The sequence below is a fragment of the Gallus gallus genome, chromosome 2 (genome assembly GCF_016699485.2).
Source record: "Gallus gallus isolate bGalGal1 chromosome 2, bGalGal1.mat.broiler.GRCg7b, whole genome shotgun sequence".
Lineage (NCBI taxonomy): Eukaryota > Metazoa > Chordata > Aves > Galliformes > Phasianidae > Gallus > Gallus gallus.
In genome coordinates this window covers 64,112,682-64,136,397 of record NC_052533.1, presented here as the reverse complement: position 1 = coordinate 64,136,397, position 23,716 = coordinate 64,112,682, and the positions used below count along the sequence as shown (strand labels likewise).

General features: G+C 44.2%; 1 protein-coding gene across 1 annotated transcript in view; it reads left to right on the top strand.

Annotated features, from left to right (window-relative positions):
• The window catches only part of BMP6 (bone morphogenetic protein 6), an 85,848-nt gene that overhangs the window by 60,655 nt on the left and 1,477 nt on the right, over window positions 1-23,716 (top strand). The window contains exons 2-6 of the mRNA XM_015275997.4: window positions 2,510-2,702; window positions 13,947-14,095; window positions 14,913-15,110; window positions 21,919-21,995; window positions 23,526-23,636. Of these exons, the coding sequence (XP_015131483.1) occupies window positions 2,510-2,702; window positions 13,947-14,095; window positions 14,913-15,110; window positions 21,919-21,995; window positions 23,526-23,636 (728 nt within the window). The remainder of the gene's footprint in view (window positions 1-2,509; window positions 2,703-13,946; window positions 14,096-14,912; window positions 15,111-21,918; window positions 21,996-23,525; window positions 23,637-23,716) is intronic.

The following is a 23,716-nucleotide window of genomic DNA, read 5'->3' as shown; positions in this document are numbered from 1 at the left end:
ACTCAGAGTCAAACACCATACCTGCAGCTACTCTTGATGCTCTGTGATGGATGTTTGAGTGGCTTTTTTTCCCCCCTTCTGTGGCTCGCGTTTGACTTTTTAGTAGAGGGGCAGATCTATATCCCATTTAAACTGCAAGTTTTGTAGCCTGCTGCCAGTACGGATGGTGTTCTTCCCCTTGTGCTTGTAGGTCTTTCTTTACCATGTGTGGTGTGTTGTCCACTGTCTTTAGCCATGAGTATGGGGGAAAGCAGCCTTTCTGTGATGCATTGTGCCCTTGTCCTGCTGGCCATATGAGAAGGGACGAGGGTTTCAGCAGGTTGTTACACCCGCAAGCAAGGATGTTGCGAGTTCTAAATCGAGACTCGTTGCTTCATCCCTCCGTCTCTCCAAAACAGCTGGTGTAGACATTCTCTCACCATTAATTACATCCTCTCATGTTGTAGCTGCAAGCAAGAGGCCAGGCTGGACATGCTGTTCTGCTGTGGACAGCCAAACGTGGCATCTGAGTGGTTGGACCCTGGCAAGTTTCTGAAAATAAGCAACTGCTCTTTTTTAGAATGCGTGTTCTGCTTCAGGTGTGGGGTCAACAGGCAGCTTTCTTTCCCCACAGTGCCCACATGAGTGATACCAACCAGTCCAGCGTTACTAGGGTCACTACTGGCTAAAAGTGGGGGCAGATGCTCCAGGTGGTAGTTGAATTAGTTCCTTGGTGGTATTGCATCATTTGACTTGGTGCAAATAATGACTGAGATGCTGAGTGTTACCACCTCCTTTCTGGAAGTCACAGGGTCCAGTCACCCACATCTTTCAGTCTTTTGACATCCAAACTGTCCAGATAACATTGTGAGAGTACCAAAATTGGCAGCAGCATCTGACTTGGCTGGTAATTCGTTTCGCCCTGTGGCAGCTGTTAAGGCAGCACCTTGAGGCGTGGTGTCCCACAAAGTGCTCGGCAGCAGCCATGCGGAGGTGAAAGGATTTCCAGGCGAGCTTCAAAGAGAAGGATGTGACTAAGTGTCTCAGAGGGAGCCAGGACGCTTGTCCAGCCAGATGAGGCAGCTCACACGAAAGGGCTGCCAGAGGAAAGGGAGAGGACACTGACGAAACTGAGACTGGGGGATGAAGAGTAACAGGCAGTTGGGAAAGGTAGAGAGGAAAATCTCTGTGGGCCATTTCCAGCAGTCAGTAGGTACATCTGCTCTCCAAGAAGGTCACCCATGAATAAAGCAATGAACGTCAAGTGCGTAGGCCATCATTCCTGGCCCCGCCACAAGCGGGACACGTCGATCTCTTTGTGACTCAGTATCCTGTCTGTAAAATGGGGACTGTAGCTTACCTCATAGGGTGTTGTGAGGGTAGTCTCAGGAACACTCTTGCACTTTGATGCATCAAAGAGGCGAAGGGAAAAGAAAGCGACAGAATGTGAGCACAACACTGAAGTGAGAAGGAATCTATGCTTCCATCACCGCCTTCCCTGAATTTAATCATGTTTCTAATGATAGTGTAACGGTGACTTATTCATCACTGATGTATAATGCCTCAGTTAAATGGGTGGGAATGATTTTTTGGGTTTAGTTTTTCTTTTCCCTAGGGCCTCAAAGACATAGTTATGTGTATTTGTATAATGTGTTAATGTTTTAAGCAATTTCTAACAGAAAACTAGAAGAAATATTGAGCAATTAATTGAATTCAGATTATAACTAGTTGCAGTCAAATTATACAAGCTTGGGATGAGAAGTAGAATTTGCAAAGGGTACCTTAAGCAGAGAAAATGCCAATCCTCAGGCCAGGAAAAGGAGGGTTTCTGGTTTGCACCTGAAATTCTTTATGTGACAGCTGAGGCCAGGGAGGATGACTGCGGAAAAGATGATTCCTCCTTGGTTCTCTCAGGCTTAAATAAGCTCCTGCAAAAGGAAGGGGCACCCAAGTGTTTGGTTAGCTTTAGCCCTTGAGAAGAATGCCACGTTAATCTTACTCAAATCACAGGGGAGTTCTTATGGCTAAAGCACAAACCCGGGAGCAAGAAAACAACAGCTTTTAGGATCATTAGTGAACAGACTGACCTCCTACTAACACTTAATTTTGTCTTTGCCCTTATATACTAAAACAAAATGGAGTTAATGGTCTCCACTGCTCGAAGAGTCATGTGAGACTTATGGAAATGCCATAAAGAGTATGGAGATCCATGGGTGGAAAATGCCAGAGGAGGTCATAGCTTCAGAGTTCTTGTGGATTTAATCAGGAGAAAAATGCATGAACATATTTCACGAGTCAGAGAAAGAAAAAAAGAAATCTCAAAGGAACAGGCTAGAGACGATGAACATTCATCTTTTCCAAGTACTGTATTTGGAAGGCCTTAGCTGCATAAGATTTCCTGGCACATACCAAGGCTGTGTTTGGAGAGCAAATATGATTCCTGTTTTCTTGAGGGAACAGGTGGCAGCTTGTGGAGTCCTTTTTTTGTTAAGTTTTATTCACAGTTCGTTTTTGTCTTTCCCATCTGCAGTTGAGTACGACAAGGAGTTCACCCCTCACCAGCAGCACCACAAGGAGTTCAAGTTCAATTTGTCTCAGATTCCCGAGGGCGAGGCTGTCACAGCTGCTGAGTTTCGGATCTACAAGGACTGCGTGGTGGAGAGCTTTAAAAACCAAACTTTTCTTATCAGCATCTACCAAGTGCTGCAGGAACATCCAAACAGGTAGGCCATCACCTCCTGTCCTAGGGAGGGATGATGCCAGAAGGAATGCTCATTGGCAGTAAGTTTTGTGCACATGAACGAGATGTGTTGCTGCACAGTCCTTTCCTTGTGGGAAATGGTCATAGTAGATTGCAGAATGGGCCTCAGCCAAGAAAGTCCACAGTGTGACCTTTTTGATGACATTACAAAGAGCAAGAATCTGATGTGAGGCTGCAGAATTTTAAATCAAAGACATTATATGCTGGCATTGCTTATGGATACTGAAATACGTGTATTCTGTTTCAGCTTGATACTACCTGAGTAAAAATCGTAGCCATTTTGCAAATTACAAGTGATTAGTGTAATCTTGACCTACTCTCCACTAGACCAAGGCTAAAACAAATAAAGAAAAAGGAAGTTCAACATGCTGACCACAGGTACAAAACCACTCATGGGCTTTCAGTGGTAATAAGGTAGGCAAAAGTGAGAAGTAGAAATGGTGACACAAAAATCCAAAAAAGAGTAAACTAGTTGGTTAATTTTAAAAGGGTAACATTTCCGATGAAGGAACTACACAAGGTAAAGAAAGATGGAAATGCGTGGTCAATTAAATGTCAGTGAGTGCTGTGGTACAAAGATATTTCATTAGTACTGGTGAAGTATGTCAGGACTATAACTGTTACTCTACTGCAGAGTTTAAAAAAACTAAATTCAGGGACAGCAGTGTTTAAAATAAATCTCCATCTCTTTTCTGTGAAGGTTTTCTAGATGTTTTCCTTTCTGGTCCATCTTTTTCCAACCTTGCCAGTGGTGCCATATGGGAGATTTGTTTTTGATGAAGAGCTGTTATGAGGGCAACGTCAAGCAGCTAACTGTTATTGTGCGGGGAGTGCGGCCTTTAAGAAAATGGAGAGAAATATTACATATGTGTTAGTGAAGAGCGTGTTTTGAGGGACATTATTACCTTTGTGAGTTGGCTGGAGTGTCTTCTGGGGTAACGTTACCTCAGTGCCACTTGAAGAACAGAAGGAAGTCAGATGGTCATGTGCATTCCACAGATGTTATCTGCACTGTTCATCTATGGGAAAAAAAATAATTGTGAGTGTTGGCTTGTTTTAGATTTCACATAAACAGACCCCATCTCTGTATCTGGAGGAAAATCTCTGCTGAGTGTTGATGGAAGTGGTAGATAAGCTGTTTGGTGATGGTCAGCAAAGCAGAGCACGAAGTAGGTCAGGCCTGCCTCTTTTAAAGAGAAATAATGACTTCTATGTGTATATAACAGTATTTTAGAGCAACTTGAACAAGCAAGTAATGCACTGCAAGAAAGAGAATAAAGCATGGGATAGACAACCTTACTAACAAATTCCTGAAATCTCTGTTAGGAAGTTAGCTCTTAGGTCTGTATACAGGAACGATGCTGGCACCTTGTATGTTTATTTCAAGCAACATGCCAGAAATTTGCAAAAAGCAGATTGTGCAGTGAAGTTGCAATTCATGTCCCTTGGAATGAAGTGCTTCAGCCTTCATGCGTGGTGGGCAGAGCTGGCTGCAAAAGACCTTTGCATGTAATGGGCAGCTTCTTGGATGCTGGTTTCCAAACTAGTCTCAGTGGGAAGCTGGTGAGTGTATCGTTTCTTTCATAATGAAATAAACTGATCCTCCTTCCTCTTGCTGTTTGACATGCTATTGGGACTGGAAATGGTGAGGCAGCTTCCTCTAGGTCCAGACTGCCAGCAGCTCACCATCCTTTTTGCCATGGGCTCAGTGTGAACTGCTGACCTAGAGATGAGTGTCTGTAGTTCATTACTGACCTCTGACTCATCCAGTCCCTCCAGGCTCCCTTTTTGTTTCTTTTTCCCCTTTATTTATTTATTTTTGCTGGTGGGAAGGAGGGATATATTTGGCTAAAGGAACTCGTGATTTGGGTGAGTCTACAGGACTTGTCACACCATCTGTGCATCAAGAGTGACAAAATGCGGCTCACTGATTCTTGCAGGTGTGGAAAGGAGATGACCTTCACACGTTGTCCTTTCAGCCCAAAGAATTCGTGTTTATATTAAATATAAAAACACATATGAAAACATGTTTGTGTATAAATGTGTACACATGTAGGAACTCTCTGTATGTATCTGTATATAAAAGTATATATATTAATCAACCTCTCAGTATTAAAATATGCAGATGGTAAAAGACAGGGTATTAGAAGCTGTTTACCCTCAGCACTGCCTGCAGTGTAAGTTCTGGCTCTGTTAGCTGCTGTTCCTGCTGGAGACTCAAACATACAGCCACACTGGTGACGTGGGTAGGCTGTGGATGATAAACATTCTTGAAAACAAATAGTAAGAAGTCATAGTTGTTCGCTAATATCTTTTAGTGGGGGGGGGGGAACTTTTCTCTTTGGTTGCTTGTTTTGCCTCAGATTCTTCTAAGATGCCTAAAGGAGTTGTATTCTGTGAGTAGCGTTTATTTTTATCATCAGTTCACTTGCTTTTACTGGGAGAGTGGACTAATTTGGAGTGTAGGGTTTTCTTTTCCTGTTGAAAGCTGTAGAAGGTTTAAAAAAAAAAAAAAGCAAAAAAAAAAAAAGCACTATTTTTTGAAGGAACTTGCTAAATATTTCTAAGGCTTCTGTTGCATTTTAGTGGACATCTTATAAGCCAAAAAATAACAGCTGCCCTTGACTTAAAAAAAAAATATTGTGTCACACTTCCTTTAGACTAATAGTTTGAATAACAGCCTGATATTTCCTGACATATGATGGTGTTTTATTGCATAAAGAAGAGTCTGTACTGATCTTGAAGTTTAACTCGTGAGCTAGCAGGTGACATATAAGGAGCTGAAGTGGCAACTTCCTTCATCTTGTTCTGTTGGCAAATATTTTTTCTGCTTAGGAAAGCTCACCTCTGAAGGCTGCAGAAAATGATGTTCAGTCAGCGTTGACAGTCCCAACAGAAAGTTCAAAGGTTCCATCTTAATCGTGGCTTTTATGAGGTTAACAGTTGTCTGCCACAGTTACTTGTAGATACTAAAATTCTTTTGGTTGCAAACAACTCTTACCAGGGCATCTGGCATAAATGGATTTTAACCTCCTCGGAAAGATAGTGTGCACCACCGAGGGAAAAAAAAAATGTAAATGAGAAAAGCTTTTCCATTCCTCTCAAAGAAATGAGTTTGCAAGGGTGGGAGATCTGTAAAGAGGGCAAAGAGGAAGATTCAGTAAATCCAAATTATCACCTGAGCTCACAGCATTGAAGTATCCCTTTGCTTTGATGAAGTTTAAGGGAGTGGCTTAGTTCCGAATTCCTTGAACAAAAAATCAAGAAGATAATCTGGGTACTAACAGCATCAGCATGTGACTCCAATCCAAATGTGGGCTCTGTTTAGCAGAATCACTGGGCATTGCTGGTAACTCCCTAGGGCACAGCATGTTGGCTACAAACAAAGGAAAACCTGAGACTTAAAATCTCTACCTTCTGCTGAATTATCAAACTTATTATAGGCAAGGCTAAAAGAAAAGATAATGTGCAGCCATTTGAGACTGTCTCCTAGGTAGGGGTGTGTATAGAAAGAGTGTGGATGCTCAGAGATCAATGCTTATTGAAACAGCAGGAAACCTTCAGGGAGCAACTTGGCACTCTCCATGTTAAAAGCAATCAGAAATATGAAAGCGATACTCACGGAGTCTCCAGGCAATGAAACGCACATTGTGGACAGTGTGGTCTGAGCACATTCTCTCTTCAAAAAGAAAACATTTTTAATACTGACTCACTTGTGTCAGTAATATTTTCATCTCCCCATTCCTTCCACCCTTTCGTAAGGTTAAAAAAAAAAATAGTGCCTGGAAACTAAGCTTTTGTTTTATAACCAAACCACGGCTCGCAGCCGCATTTTGTCGTAGCACAAACTGCTGGAGATGCCAGTGGGATGTTGTGGGGAGATGAATGAAACCTTCAGGATAGGTCAGCTGTTGGTTGTGTGGATTTCTGACTGCGGAGCGGAGATGAGCGTGGCAGTGCTGGGGTGGCCTCTGGTTTACTCTGAGCGGGGTGGCTTTGGGGATCGAGATGGACTGTGGCCTGTTTGAAAGCTGGGGTGGGATTTTTTCTTCCTATTTTTCTTCTATTGGTATGTGTAGAAAGTGGAGAGATGACCCGAAACATCGGTTTAGGAGCACAAGTGGAGTTGGTTTTCCAATGCTTGTCCCTCCTGGGCTAAGCACAGGCTTGTTTCTGAGGTGAAGAACTGGTTTTGTGGAAGACCAGCAAAGCCCTCTGTGACTTCCAATAGCTTTTGGGATTGGATTGCTATGTGAGACCTTTGCAAGGGAAAGGAGGAAATTAGTTTGTCTCTGGAAACAGATCATTAATTTTTTCTCCTTTCTCGATGTTTCCTCGCTCTCACCCAGCGAGGTGTCAGGTCAGGAGCAGGGAGGGAAGGCAGTCTGTGGCTGATCAAAGATGTTAGTCCTCAGATTGGATCATCAGTGTGTTTTCAAGTGTAAATATCCTGTTAATGCAGACCTCGCAACACTCCCCCACTGTCTAAACAACCGATCTATGAAAAACACAGAGGCCTGTGCTAGTGATCAAAGGCAGATACCATACCTTAATGGCCAGCATTTATTAAACAGTTTCATTTGCACCTGGAATGAAATATGAGAACTTGAGAAAGATTCCTTCAATGTGATGAGACACATGTGGACATCAGGGTGCCCTCCCCAGCCACTGTCTGAAGAGAACATTCTTCTGCTGAGTACAGCTCCGGAAGGGTTAAGGCTGTCATCACTTTTTAGCTGCCAGTTACAGCGGTAATAAAGTCTTCCTCTTTGCAACAGGATATTTATACAAATAGGATCCGAGCTTCTAATCTAAAGGGCAAAATGATTTGCCGGCAGTGTTTATAGCTTAAAAAATAAATAACTGTCCTCAACTGGATTTTGGACTGGGTTGTGTAACACAGATGACAAAGCCAGCATCAATCTGTTTCAAGTTAGGGTCAGGTTTGTATACAGTGTGCATATATTTGTATATGATAGAGCTGTTTCCATGATGCTATAGAGAAGTGTCTGTCAGCATTTCAGTTCAACTCCCACCGTGTGTATGCAATTTGTTGTGTTGTCGGGTGGTTGTTTTTAGTAGTTTAAAAGTCAAAGTTATTCTGGATGTGACTTAACAGTTCCATAACCAGATGGCTTTTTCTACTAAAACTAAAGAATGCTACGTAAGTGCCTTGTTTCTCTTACATACTACCCGTTTACGCTCTCCTCCATGGCTCAGAAATGCTGAGGTGTAGTACTCTTAACCGTCTCTACAACTAGAATGTCCCTCTAGTGTCCTTAAATCACAGTCAAGGAAATAAGAAATATGTGTCCTATTCATCTGATAGGGGGTGATTTCTTTCTTTTCACTGTTGTTGTGGGTCGAATGTTCATTCCCGAGAGCTGTGAAGCTCACAACCTGGATGTGAGGAAACACCTTTGCACTCATATCAGTGCTGGCTTTGCTGGGATTTATCACAGACCTGTAGGCTGAGCTTTCCCCAGTCTTGGGCTGGGGGAGCCACATCCAGCAGCCAGCTCAAGGTTTCTCACCTCTTTGCCAGGTGCAGCCTTAAAAACCCTCTGCTCTTCCAGTGAGTCTACAGGAGTTATCCCCACGCCCCTGCAGACTTTACCTGCAGGGGCAATTGTAGTGACACAGGACAGCCTTTTCAGCACCTGGGAGCTTTTATCAGACAAAGCAGCGGTGGTATGAGCAGTGTGAAGCTCAGCTGACCTTCCTGTCCCTTCAAATGCGTTCCTGCACTCCATTCTCTGCTTTTCCCTTCAAATCAGTACCCAGTCGCTGGCCTCCTATTTAGTCTTGGAAGTAGCTTCATTTGCAGGCTAGAATCATCTAATATTTTCTTTCTCATTTCTAAAAACTTCTTATAGGATGGGCAAATCCTTTCACCTGGCCCAGAGGTGGCATAGCTTCTTCAAGTCAGTTAAACAGTCTTTCTTCTTTTCCCTAAAATGATAGAGACTGCCTTTGCTTTCCATGACAGCTTGTTGCAGGTGCAGGCATTTCCTTGCCTGAAGCTCTGTGCTTGATGGATGAGATTTTCTATGGTGCTTTTCAATCTCTGGAGTAATGGTCATTTAAACATACAAAGTTGTTAGGACTTTATATAGCATCTGTTGGCAAAACCTCACACTGTATGAGCTTCACATACAATATGTTCTATAAGTAATAACATTTTTTAAGAATTCACAGACTTGCATCTTTTGAAAGATGGTGGATCTACAGTTCTGAAAGGGCTGTGATTTCCAGGTTTTATTCTACTTACAGCTCCATTCAACTCTGAGATCTGTAAGAGTGCAGTTATTTGTCGCTAGTTGATAAGAGCAAATAATCTGTGTATTCTGCTATGTGCAGAATCATTTTTATAGAGAGCCAGTGTCTGTTCAAACTAGAGACTCAGATCCAGAGGGACTCAAAAGAAAAGAGTATTTACTAAGTGTGTTAATTAAAATGTAAATCCCATGCATTTCTGCTCAGAATTCCCTTTTGAGAAACTGCTGTTAGGCAGTCTAGACTATTATGTCAACTCGTCTTTGAAGAAAAGTAAACAAAAAGGTTCAGATGAGGAAAGTTTTAGAGATTTAGAGTAATTAATGCTTTGGTAAATGGCTGTTGATGCGTAACAATCCTTTAAACACCTGGGTAATTGCGAGCTTTGAAGTTGGGCCAAAAATGTTGTTCTGAGCTCTGTAATTAAAATAAGAGACCTTTAACTTGGTCATTTTGAAGGTGAGAGTTCTGTTTATTCTCACTGTCTCCCTGGTAAAACTCCTGCCTTCTCAGGGAAAAAAGGCCAGGGAGGGTGGGAAAGTAAAAAAAAAAATTAGCTCAACGTATGCAACTTTATATTTAGCTTTTTATAGCTTTGGTGTTTTTGGTGTAGCAAAGTTCCATGCTGTAATGTGTAGCCCAAACAGAGAAATTACTTTAATGGGAATGTTTCACAATATATATTTAATAATAATATATATATATATCACTATAATTACTTAGATTAATCACTTGACCTGGTTACTAATTTGACTAAATTCTAATCTAATTAGTGTTCAATTAAAGAGAATTAACACCCAGAGACATTTTTTTTTTGAAAGGTTTACACAGAGGTTTCAGTTAACAAAATATTTTTCTTATGGGGGGGAGGAAAGCACTGAAATTAAATGCAAGCTGTTTCTCCTGTAAAAGCCCCGAGTGCATGGTTGGGATGCCGGTTTTAAGAATAGTAGCTATATTTGATATTTATATCTGACAAATCATATTACTCTCCGTGGACACTGTAGCTAAATCCTGCCTTCTGAATCACACAGGCTCCATTTCTCTGGTAAACTGTGTACTTCTTTCTGTTTATTGCAGCCACTTGTGATTGCTTTGTTGACCTTAGCTTCTCAGGCCTCCTCCAGTGTCTTCTGAAGGCCATGGAAAGACATCCATTTCTTTCCTAGGACTTGAGACAATATTTTGGGCCCTGGTCCTGAACAGAGAGATCCAAATTTGAGTTAGGAATCCCTAGCTTGCTTCTTCCTCTGTGGAGACCGCATTGCAGCTTGTCAGTACTTGAAGGGATTGCAGGAGGGGGATTGACTTAATGGCTTTAAACTAAAAGAGAGGAAATTGGGTGAGATGATAGGAAGAAATTATTTACCCAGAGCATGGTGAAGCGCTGGCACAGCTGCCCAGAGAAGCTGTGGTGCCCCATGCCTGGAGGCTCAAGGCCAGGTTGGATGGGGCTGTGGGCAGCCTGAGCTGGTGGGGGGCAGCCCTGCCCATGGCACTGGGTTGAGACTGGGTGGCCTTTAAGGTCCCTCCCAACCTAAGCTGTTCTATGGTTAATGTCCTGTCTTGTCTCGGGAAGGTTTTTCAGCTCCTTGACTTAGTTCCTTTTGTTTCTCTTTAATAATACATATTATGCCTGCAGCACTCTCATCGTGGAAGTCGTTCATTAAACCTATCCAGATGGTTAGGCAGACTGAAAATGTGAGACTGTCGAACACTATAGTAACAGTAAGAAGTAACAATAGTTGCCTAAAATCCCTGAGGCAGGCTTAGGCAGAGATGATTTACCTTCTTGTCCACTCTTAAGATTTCACCTTGAATATGGACTTGTATTTGCTTGTGTACAGTACTCTTCAACATGGTGTCTGCGTTCTTCCAAAACCATTTCCTTCTTGACCTAGCTGTAAGGGGAAGTCTGTGGCATTGTTTAGTTCAGACTGAAGAAGCTGATACATATACCATTGAGGGCAAACCGTCTCCACTAGTTATAGTTGCCAGTTTCAGATGTTGTTTTTCCTTTATCCAGCAACATCCTTCACTTGCAGGAGACCCCTGCTTGTCTGCTGTGTGTGGGCTCCAACTTTTTAACTGGTAAGGTCAGAGAGTATGGACTCAGTAAACAAACACAGAGAATGAAAATGGTCACTGCCATAGTCAGCCTACAGACCAGAATCAGGAATGGGAGTAAGGCTACTCAGCAGACACTTCCTTCTTTTGCAGTCCTAATAGCAGAGGATTGGAATAAAAATGTTCTCTGTGGTCTTTAGAAAGCAGAATTTGAAGAAAAAAAACAGAAAAAAAAAAAGAAAGAAAAGAAGACGATGAGCAAACACAGTTAGGTGGCTGCATTTCCATGTGAATGTATTAGGAACAAGATGAGGAGTGTGGGATTCACATCACTGAAGCCTGTTTCTGTGTTGGCAGCTATGTTGCCACAAATGGCAGCAGTTGCAGGTTGTTCCCCCATGTGAGCCATCCCTACAGGAAGGTTCCAGTGGTTTCCCACATAATTCTAGAAGCAGAGGATTGCCAAGTCACAATGTTTTGTAGCCTGGTGAGGTTCAAGTGACAAGCATTAACTGAAAACAGACTTAAGCAGAAAATATGAGCGTGTTATATGCTAATGTCTATCTGGTATGCGTGGTATCTGCAGTACCTGAATCTGCATGGCTTCATCCAGCCAAGCAGGGCAAAAGCCAGCTGAATGGAGGAACTGACTAAAAAACAGTCCTGTATTAACTCTTTATTTTTAAAAATTGTTAACTGGATTGGAAAGCCCACTTGTCCCTTTTTCTGCATTTAATGAATGAATTTAAATTTGTCCAGAGACAGTGTGAAATAGTTGGCTAAATTGGAGCATTCTCCTTTGGTAGCACTTGGTCAGACAGTGTACTTATCATATTTTTGGAGGACTCTGAGATGGGGGAGACCCAATGGAAGACAAATCAGTAATGATGGAGGAAAAAAAAAAGTGTGCTTTGGTAGAAAGAAGAGTTACATTTAGGCATAACAATTCATTGATGTAAATACACCTTAGGAAGTGACTGGGTACTTTACAGTTCAGCAGCATGAATATAAGGATTATAGTGAATCACAAGGCGATCATGAGTTAACAGCGTGGGTTTTGTGAAAAAGCCAAAATACTATTCTGTGGTATGCGAGTAGAAGTACAGTCTCTGAGACGCATGAAGATTATCCCTCCACTGTGCTCTGGATCAGTCGGATCTTGATCAAAGCTGGGTCTGTAGAACAGCAGTGAGAATAGTCGAGTCTAGAAAACATGACTTGCAAGGAAAGACTGAAGACTTGGTGTTGTTATGAGAAAAGACTTTTGTGTCATGTTAGTTAGAAATTATAGATAGAAAACAAAACAGAAAAGCTTCAAGTGAAGGATATTCACTTTCCTGGAAAGACGGTGGAGTTCTAGAGACTGGAAATCTGGGAGATCAGGTGAGGCAAATATCTCATAGGAGTGACGTGGATGTAGTTGATCAACCTGGTCTAGAGGGAGGTGTCCCTGCCTATAGCAGGGGAATTGGAACTAGTTGGTCTCCCTTCCAACCCAAACCATTCTGTGATTGTGTGTGTGATCCTGTGAATTAAAGTCTAAGCCTCCTCTTTACATTTTTGCAGTTGACTAATTCCATATGCTTGAGTGTTCATGAAGGCCTATACAGGGTTTGCTCTTACAGAGTTCCCAGCAGCTTTGCAGCCAGACCTGTTTGATTTGGGATAGATGTCCCAATCACTCACTGTAGTTGCAGGGGAAGGTCAGAGTCATCCTTGAGCCCTCTTCCCATTAGAGGAGCAGTGGCAAAGACTCCTGTGGGAAAGGCTGCTGAGTCAACCACAGAGTGCGGCTACCAGTGAGGCAGAGGAAGGCCTCCACGTTGTAAAAATAGCCGCACGAGGAGCCCTAATATACTTAAGTGCTTATTTTTCCATGTGTGATGTCATGTAAACCAAGCTGCTGGGCAGTATGACATAGCAGTTGGCCAAAAATAAAATGTAACTCAATCAAAACTTCTTTTCTCTGAAGTTAACCTTTGATGGGTGGAAGGGACAGGTACTCTGTTTTTCCAGTAAGTTATTGTTAGAAAAAAAATTCCATGGGGGCAGAGGCAAGTGAAGATGAGACTGGTGCTTGGTATCTACTTTGTGATGCTGATCCCCATGTTAAGGACAGGAATCGTAACACTCTTATACAGAAAAGTTATGCATGTAAGATGTATGCAGGATTTCTCTGGGTCCTTCATTAGACCTTTCAATTTCATTGAGCTGAATTCTTGTGCTTGCTTGATCCTGCAGAAAAGGCATAGATTTGATAGCACTTGAAGCTGAAGCCCAGGAAGGAGAGCCAGTACCAACATCCTTGGAGCAACCCTCTCTAATCCGTGTTTCTTAAACCATAGCAAAATGTTTTTATGGGGCATATGGTAGTTCATCTTGTTTCAGTTTTTGATGCTTGGCGTATTACTTGATTTTTTTAATTTTTATTTTTGTCAATTGTGGTTGATCTGCTTTGTGGAAGTTGGGCTGAAACCACTAAAACCCTTTCAAAAAAGTCATTGAATGCCTGGAAGTGCTGGTAATTTGACTGCTATCCTGCCAGGGCTAGAATTACTCTCTTCAGGAAGAAGAGTGGCTTATGAATCTCTTGCTGATGGAGAAACGCCCAGACCTAAGGACTGAGATTCCTTTCCTCTAGCCTAGAAAACAGTGGAAAAAACTTTGCAATCTTGTTTCACATGCAGAAGCATGTGTACGGTGTGGAAGAACTCTGGATACAAACAGGCAGAGTTTGGGGGTTGTTTTTTAATAGCTGTAAATATTGCTTTTAACGATTTTATCTTTTGTTTTCCCCAGCACTATAACAGCAGAAGCTAGGGGAGAAAAACCCAGATATCACTATCTTGTCATTTCTCTGCAGAGCCTCTGACCTGTTTCTGCTGGATACGCGGGCGGTATGGGCTTCGGAGGAGGGCTGGTTGGAGTTTGATGTCACTGCCACCAGTAACATGTGGGTGATGAATCCTCAGCACAACATGGGACTCCAGCTGAGCGTGGTGACCCATGACGGTAGGTTATAGATCAGTTAATGCGAGTTCATCTCACAAGCCTTCTGGATGCTGCCTGGAAGTGGTGTTAAAGGCATCCAGTTGTAATGTTGGGAATGAGCAACCAGCTGAAGCGATAGCATTTCACAGAAAATTTGAAAGGTGGAAAAGGAGAGAAGGGTCTGCAAGGGAATATGAAATTGGATTTTGGAGGATAAGCAGTGGGGACAGAGAATGTCTAGGTGAGCACAAGGTGACAAAAAAAGACAACAACATCTTATCTCTATTAGGAATAAGCCTCTAACTATATGTTTTCTTTTTATTACTTCATCTTAGAGTTTGGTATGCTTGTGGGGTCAAATGAGACCAGAAGGACTGTCCACTCTATTCCCTAAGGAAATGTTAGTGCCTCCCCACATGTGCTGAGTGCCCGTTCCTGTGCTCTGACCAATACACCTTGTTTCTTTGCCCTCTGCTTTCCTCGAAGATCTCCTAAAGCCATCTCTGCTCCTTGTGTTTCACCAGCAGCTGAACTAGTGTCCTAAGACATCCAGGCTTTGTGTTTTATGTCTTTCTCTATACCTATTTAAGGCCTAAAATGGAGCAGAGGTACCATAGGAGTCTGAAGAGCTGAGTGCCACAATGGAGCCTCTTGTCTCGGATGGACAGGTTGCTGTTGTAAAAATGTCAATAGGTTATAGTGGCAGAAGGGAAGCAATAAAAGAGAAACAGCATGATCAAGAAGAGAGGAAATAGTGTTTCTGGGGATGCCACAGCTTTGGAAATAGCAATCCAACTGCACAATTTCTCTAACTCTCACTTTCCTGTTCAACTTGAAGGTTTCAGTGTAAATCCTAGAGAAGCAGGCCTTATAGGGCGAGATGGCCCTTACGACAAGCAGCCTTTCATGGTGGCGTTCTTCAAAGTGAGCGAAGTCCACGTGCGGACTACGAGGTCAGCGGCAAGCAGGCGCAGGCAGCAAAATCGAAACCGCTCCACTCAGGCTCAGGATGTTTCCAGGGTGTCAACTGTCACAGGTAATCATGAAAAGCCCTTTCTGGCTGGGAACTGGGGTCGCCTCTTGGGATGTTTTTTTTTGCATTGATGTACAAAAGCAAGAAAGGGGATCTGAAGTGGGATGCTGCTCTTTGGGCGTGCAGGTTGCATCTGCAATAGAACGGGAGAAGGAATATCACATAAGAATACTTACAGGAGTCCTGAAACCTAGGCTGGAGTGCAGACCATTCTGTGAAATTACAGACATTGATTTCAGTTTTTGCCTAGAATCACACCGTGTGAAATGCCAAATTTACAAGGCTCCATCTTGGTATACACTGGGATCTATCATACTGCACATAGGCATTTCTAGGAGGATCTTTTGGTTTTCTTTGGAAAAGCTGGTAGAACAGCGCAAGATTTCTTTTTTCCCCCCAGTGGGAACAGCCGTGTAAATGGTAATGTATGTTTCCATGTGTGCAATCAGACTTGCTTGTTTGCTGTGGAAAGTTTGCACATTGCAGGTGTTGTACAACAACCTTAGGAGTGCTGATGTGTGATGGTGGGACAACTCTGAAATTCTGACAGAAACTGAGAAAGTCCTGCCGTGTACGTCTTGTCTGCTTTCCAGCTGCTCTGCCTTATATCACGGCGCTGCAGTCCTTCATTCATTGCGTACCTTCTTTCCTCTCAAACATTTCAGCCCATTCCAAGCTACTTGATTAATTTGCCTATGCTGCCCCCTTCTTTTCCGATAGCAGCCCTGCTGTTCCAGTGCCTATAAATGACCATACCCCCAGGAACAGAGGTGATTGCCTTTTGTCAGTGTATCCCAGCGTATCTCATGGGGGAGATGAGCCGGTGTGGCCAAAACTGCAGTTAGAATCCATTGGTTGCCTTCTTGCTTGGGCAATGCTTGGGCAGTGGGCAGGCTGCACCCATGGTGGCACTGCACATGCTGACAGGGTGCAGGTATGGCTGGCATCAGTTCTGTGCTGGAGGCTTTGTCCTCTGGGGCTGGCAGGAGAGCTGGAGAGAGCGCACTGGGAGGAGACACAGGGAGGCAGCATCCATCTGCCACGCCATCCTGTTGCACTTTTTTGGGGTCTGGTGGCTGAGCAACCTCCCTGCCCAGAGCATGGGCACTGTTTATCCATATAGGCACTCATTTCAGAGTCAGGATAGGCTCCAGCTTCTCCTCCTTAGCACTGTAAGCTTTGCAGTGCTAAAAACAAGTTTTATGTACTATTAAATTAAAAGATATAGCTCAAAGCTCCAGAGGGAAAATATATATTGGGCCAGAGGGCCATTTTTACACTGCTGCCTTCTTTACTACACCAGGCATCAGATTATAAAAGTATAAAAAGACAAAAAGGGAAAAAATGTAGCTGGCTGTTCTGTGGTCTCAAGTGCTTTTTTGAGCTCTCATAGCTCAAAGACAGCTTTAATTTAAAACTTGGAATTTGGCAGTTCAGTCATCAACAAGGTATAGTTGAGCCTCTGTGGATTTCAGGCGGGGAAAAGGAGGGGAATTTAAAGTTAAGATGTATGTTTGTTTGGTTTCTGTGTTTAGAAAAGAGAGACTGTGTCAGCTTATTTTCCTTTCTAAGTGTGACACTCTCAGAGTCTGTTCTCCTTAAGAAGTGGTTGATTTAATAGCTTGGGAGGCACCGGGCATCCCGAGCAGGGATGACTCCATGAACTAATGTGCATTTTCAGCATTGATGAGATGACAGGAAATTTTTATTTTCTCTTTTAGTCGAGTGGGTTCCCGTGTCCATGCTCCACTGACGTACAGCAGGGCTGGGGAAGCATTTGCCATGGGACAAAGCAGGATGCAGGTCCAGAGGTTACCCTGACAGTCATTTCACTCCTGGGGGTGTCCAGATGCATTAGGATCCAATGCAGGCACGGTACCATGCATGGTCCTGGCCTGCACATCTTCCTCTTTCCTTGTATCTTGCATCTCATCCGGTTTTTGGTGCACGCTTGTCCTTCAGCATGGATTGATACCACCTATCAGGGCTTGAAGGCAGTTTCTCTCCTGGAAAGCCTAGCAGCTAGCTGGAGCTGGTGATTTTTTTTTAAATGGATCGAACCTTCCTTACCATAGTGAACACTTGGTTTGTTGGTTGGGTTTTTCTTTTTTGCTTCAATCCAAAAGTGAACCCCTTTTCCAAATGATGCTGTAATTTGGGTTATGGTAGTATTAAAAAAAAAAAAAAAAAAGCCCTAAAATGATCTAAAAATGGAAAGAATTCCAAGTCTCACTGTTAGGAGCTCTTGAAGTGTACTGCTGGATTTGGCACTGGATCTGGTGAGCCAGGGATTGTGCAAAGGCACGCTGCTGCCTGCAGGGTTGGGACCCTGCTGTGTCCCCTGTGATGTGCAGTTCTTGTCCTGCAGTCAGTACCAAGCACTTAGAAGCTAAGGTTATGACTGTGGCGTAAGAATCCAAATAGTCTGTAGTTTTTCGCCAAGAACGCTTATTTCCCTGAATTGCAAACACATAGTTACAACTGGAACCGGCTTATATAAAGCAGAACTGAGTAACCCCCATGGCTATGAACTGCTTTGACATCGAGTCCTGCGTCAATGCATTCCTGGATCTGAGCTCTGCTCATCTGCAGAAGGAGAATGAGCAGGATAAAAGAAATAGTGGTTTTGGTTGTTGAGGCAGAAAATCATGCATCAGTTCAGGCCCGGGACATGGAGGTGCGAGTTGGCTGGGAGGAGAGTGCAGGTGTGTCTCTGTTTCTTGTGAGGTCTGGAGGCCATTGCCCAACCATTTTTGCAGTGGGCTCAGCCCATGGCCCCAGGCTCTGGGCTGACCATGTTGTTACCAGAAGAGCTGGAGAATCTTCAACCCAAGAGGCAGCAGCCCTTGAGTGTTAAAGCATTGCTGCTGCATGGTCAACTCCTCCATGACTGATTTTGAGTGGTTCTGTGTGGAGCCAGGAGTCGAACTCAGTGGTCCTTGTGGGTCCCTTCCAATTCAGGATGCTCTATGATTCATGGACCACTCCCTTCTTGGGTTCTTCTCTTCAGTCTCAGAGACTCCAGGGCGAATAATATGAGGTGCTCCATCAAAGCAGAGAGGCCCTCAAGGCAGCACTTCCATGCAAAGATTCATACGCTGTGTGGCACTCCAGGCAGGTTACCCTGTGCATGTGGGAGCTCAATGCCACAAAGGGCAGAGCATGCAAAAACTAAAGGTAAATAAGGCCAAATGATCCCACAGTGGCAGGGATGTTGTTCATACATGTTGTCTTGCAACAGATCTTCCATTTAGTGGAGCACTTGGGTGCAGCATAGCCAGCCCTCCTATGTGCGCTGCCACATGCATGTCCTCTCCAGCCTGACATCTCCCCTTGTTCCCCCACAGCAGTCCGCTTTCATGTGAAGTGGGCTGTTGTTATCCACACGATCAGTTTACACTGGCTTCATCCGGACTGATCACCGAAGTCAAACACCAAGAAGGGGCTGGCCTCGGAGACCTCTGTCAGAGCTATTTTGGACCACAGAGGCGATTAATTACCCTGTGGAATTTGGTAAACTGGCACCTTGGGAGCAGCGAGGGTATTCTCAGGCAGCTCAGTCTCAGTAAATATTTATATCTTCTTTGCCAGCACTTAACGTGGGAGAGGTTGTAGGAAATCTGAGGTTGGTGTGTACCTATCAGTAGGAGGAAGATCATTAGGGTCAGACTATTCCTTCTCCTCTTTCAGTGATGCAAATGCCAGTGTCCAGCCTTAAGAGAAACATCTGTGCTGGCACAGGGGTGGGCTTGCATCGTGGTGTGACCTCACTGAGGGCAGGCACAACAGAGAAGAGCCACCCTAGTTCTGCTGCTGGGACTGTCCTGCCCTATAAAAAGCCTCGAGACTAATTTTAGGTGCAGAAAAAGAGGTTTATGGTTGTTTTCTTTGTTGTTGCTGATTTTTTTTTCAGTCTTGCAGCCTCTTGCGAGTGCCAGGCTGGTGTTCCCAACCAGAAAATACACTAAATCTACAATGAGTCCATAGGAACTCTGTAGCAGCTCTGTGAACTCTCAGAGGTTGTGGATGTCTCTGGCACTGAGCATGGCAATTTGGGCTAAAACAGTTGAGCACACTGGCCTGGGGCAGCTGACACTGCTTTCTAGAGACTGGGGATAATGTGTCATGGAGGCAGGTTCACTAGTTCAGTGAGCTTGAGCTCTTGATCAAAAACTCTTTTCTGACTCATAATTACGTGGCTGAAGGGCATGTGCCAAGCCCCAAACCGTCAGGAATGGATCATTATGTGTGATGATATCCACCTGGGATGGACAGTAGTTGGTGTGCAATGAAGGGTGTGACTTTGGTGACATTCACGATTTTTTAGGGCCAGTTTCACACAGTGTGAGAACAGACTCATAGCATGTTCTGTTTGTTAAGCAGTAATTTTTTCCTCTGTTTTCTTAAACTTCTGATTGCTCACAGTGTTCCTTCCCACTCCTGTTTTCTCTACTTCCCTCACCTTCTCCCCTTTCCCATAGGTAATTGGGGTAACTCATGTTTGGGAAATACTGTAGTTCTGCCTCCTTGGTTAGGAGTGCAATCATAGAATCATTAAGGTTGGAAAAGACCACTAAGATCATGTAATCCAACCCATCCCCACCATGCCCACAAACCACGTCTCTCAGTGCCACGTCTAAATGTTTCTTGGACACCTCCAGGGACAGTGACTCCACATCCTCCCTGGGCAGGCTGTTCCAGTGTCTCACCACTCTTTCTGAGAATAATTTTTCCTAACATCCAACCTGAACCTCCCCTGGTATGACGTAAGACCATTCCCTCTCGTCCTATTGCTTTTACCTGAGAGAAGAAGCTGACTCCCACTTCACTGCAACCCTCCCTTCAGGAAGTTGTTGAGAGTGATAAGGTCTCCCCTGAGCCTCCTCTTCTCCTTAAGTGTTACCTACCAAATTGCATGTTTCCCATAGAACAATTAAGTCGTGTTTTCAGGTACTAACCTTTGACCACGAAAAGTATCTTCTCATTTTTTCCCCCTCGTTATGACCAAATCCTTTAGAAACATCTCGTGATAGGAATTTCAAGGACCAAAAAGCTTCTTTAAGAACAAAACAAGCAAACAAACAAAAAAAACCAACCCAAGCGACAAAACAAACCAACCCACACCCTAGTTACGGCTTGGTAGGTCTGGTTTGCAAATGGAAAGGTTGAACAGGAAAAGTCTGAGCTACTGGGCATGGCTGAAATAGCACATGTTTATGCTGCAGCAGCCTGAGAGCCGGCTCTGCTCACCTGGTTACGTTTGTGATTGAAGCAAAGCTATTGAAAGCCTGAAATGCAATCCCAAATGTTTAAAACCCAAACTGCTTCTAAAAACAGCTCCCTAATCTGTGGTGGTTTGGAGGCTGGGTTTGTTTTGAGGTGTGGGTCTTTTTTCAGACCTCGGTGTTAACTGTACCCAGCTGTGGTGCTGGGCTGCCCTTAATGTCAGTTGGATGTGCTTTTAGTATTATAGTTTTCTTTTGAATAAATATTTGCATTTGTAGTTCCCCAACTTAGGGTGGGGGGTGGGGGGAGGGAGAAGAAAAAGAAAGGCTTATTCAGAGCCAAGGAAAAAGTCACTAAAAATATTTTTCTATCCCAGCTGCCACGTTTGTGGAAAGCTGCGCTGGGACCGTGCCCTTTCACGCAGCGTTAGGGGCACTGGGGGCTGCTTGGCCGAAACGAGGCCTTGGCATCCGCATGTGGCATCCGCCCTTGTATGGCAGTGTGCCGGGCCGCAGGCAGAGTGTGCAACAGGAGTGTAGGCCCCATCGGTGGAGAGCTGGGAGGCCAGGCCCGGCCCCAGGCCCTGCTTGGGGGACAAGCATGTTGGTGTCCCCATCCATGCTCAAGGCTGGCTCTTCTGTTTTCGGCCACAGGTGTTGTGTTTTCTTCACCTTGCCGTGAGCTCTTGGGCATGGCTGCTGGGCCATGCGGCCCAGCTGGATTTGGGCAGCCACAGGGAAGTGAAAGGCCCCTCTGTCACAGCATGAGTCCTCCCTTCGCCATGGTCCCAGGTACTCGTGCATGGAACCGCCTCACTTTCCAAATATAGAGAGGAAATTCCATTTGCAGTCAAAAGCTGCATTTTGTAGGCATGTCAGAGCAACTGCTGCATGGTCAGAACTTCACCATGTGCTACGGCAAGGGTCGGAGCTGGGCACCCCATGCTCCTCTGTGCAGTGGTGGCAGCACAGAGCAAGTTAATGGTGTGAGCTCGTCAACTCTTGTGTCATTTGCAGTTCAACGTGTTGTGGTGGGCTGTGAGAAGTTTTGCCAAGTATGGTTAATGCAGATCTGAGAGGCACCTCTGTGCAACATGGAGCCACCAATTGGGCAGGCTTGGGGAAAGGCACATGGCTTTTTTGACTGCAAGACATCAGAGCTGTGCAAGGACTTCTGCTAACCATCACAGGGCAACAAGGATCCTCTGAGGGCTTATGATACCTTCAGGAACTGTGTGTGTTGTGAATGTACCCTGGGGAAGCGTGCATTGGAAACACGAGCAGCAGCAGGGATGTGGCACGTGCTGGGTGATGGAGCAGAGATTTATTTTTAAGAAATGATTTAAGCAGAGGTGTTTTACGAGCACCGCTTGTCAGGTTTTTAGGGGAGGTTGAAGGAGTTCTAAGCCAGTCACTGTTACGCGGGTGCCACCATTCCCATAGGTATCTTAAAAATCTCAGCCCTGCTTTGGCTGTCCGTCAGCACTCTTCTCTGCAGTGCGCACATCTGCCCAGCTGTGTGCTCCAGTGATCCTCTGCCTCTTTAACTTTCTAAATCCCTGTTTTGTTCTTTTTTATCCTAACAGATTACAACAGCAGTGACTTAAAAACCGCGTGCAGAAAGCATGAACTTTACGTTAGCTTCCAAGACTTGGGATGGCAGGTGTGTGATGTTTCTCACTGGGTAAACTAGACATTTTGTTATGAAATGTTAGCTAAACAGTGTCACGGCAATTCCACTCGAGGCTGCCATTATGCTTTAAAATGTCCCTTGTGCCTCCCTGCTAAAACCAGCCACGGGGAAGGGCAAATAAATATTGATAGTTGTGACATTTGACAGAATCCAGAGGAAGCGTGATACTTTATGGGATACAGATATACAGCCATCCTCTGTCACTCATGGGAGTCACAGCTTGTATCTGCATACCTCTAATGATAAGGAAAAATAAATGGTTTAAGTACCAGTTTTAACAAAATCTAGTTTTCCTAGTCATCAGCCCAATATTAACCTTCCCCTTGTGTTAAAATCCCTAACCAGTGCCCCCAGAGGGTAGAACTGGCTGCAGTGGGTGGACCAAAGATTGGTTTCAGTTGCAACACTACAAGGCTAGGGGGGGGTGTCTCAGGCAAGCTATTTAGGGCCCCAGCTCTAGTGCATTAAATGTCACATTTCAGTGAATCTCCTCCTCTTCTTGTTTTAATTCAGCACCTTTTTGTGTGCAGAGCTTGCAAAACCTTGCCCCCCCCCCCCCCCCCCCCCCCCCCAACCTTTGCAGTGCTTCCTTTATACAGCACTAAACCACAAATGTATTTACATAATCAGTGCTTGCCTGTGTATCAGGAGAGCCACTGCTTTCAAAGAGCAGCTTGCTTAACCAGCAGCAAATTATGGGTGAATGAGTATGTCAAATGACGGGGTAGTTTTGGTGTGCCCAGGAATCCTTGTGTCAGCAATCACACCACAAGCTTAGTTAGAAAGCTGTGGCAACAGTTGCTGGCTGCTTAGTTACTGCTGTGGCAAAATTCATGCTAACCCAGATGTGTGTTGACACCTCAAGCCAAGGGAAGAGAAGTGTCTCCTGATAATTGGTGATGATGACTTTAAAAACACCTTTCTGCACTGTTAACACAAGGACCATTTTTTTGGTTTTAATTTACTTTTGGCTCTTTCGTAGCAGCAGGAGAAAAGCTGTAATTTTCTTGGCGTTGTCCCTATGGGGAAACATCACTTTTTTTTTCCATGGCATTGTGTTCCTTGCTGGGAGAGCTTTGCCACCTGCAGCTCAAGGAGGCCGTTCTTCCCCACGTGTAGAGAAGTTAGACAGAGGAAACTTCCTCCAGTGGCCCTACTGGTAGTTCAGCCAGAGGACCTAACCTGCAGGAAACACTGGAGCCTGAAGGCATCCAAACCACACTCCTCACAAAGTGCCACAGCAGCAGTTTTGGAAATAAGACTGTTTTCATTTGTGGCAGCGAAGTGTGTAGCAATGCACCATTCTTTGGACACGAACATCAGTGTCCATGGAAAAGTCACAGCTTACAAAAAAAACCCCAAAACTTTCAGTGAAAACACATTTTCCCCCCTCAAGAAAAAGTTAGTGGAAAATTTTCAGCTGGTCTTAATTGGGTGCAGTTGTCTGTAGAAGCTGGCAATTTTTTAATGTAAATCACGTTCCATTTGTTTCCTAAAAAGGACTGGATAATCGCTCCAAAGGGCTACGCAGCCAACTACTGTGATGGGGAGTGCTCCTTTCCACTCAATGCACATATGAACGCAACCAACCACGCCATCGTCCAAACTCTGGTACGTAAGTCTCCAGCAAGACCTGTGCTAAAGCCATAGGTGAGTTTGTGAGTGAGTTACCATCGTATCAATTATGTTTT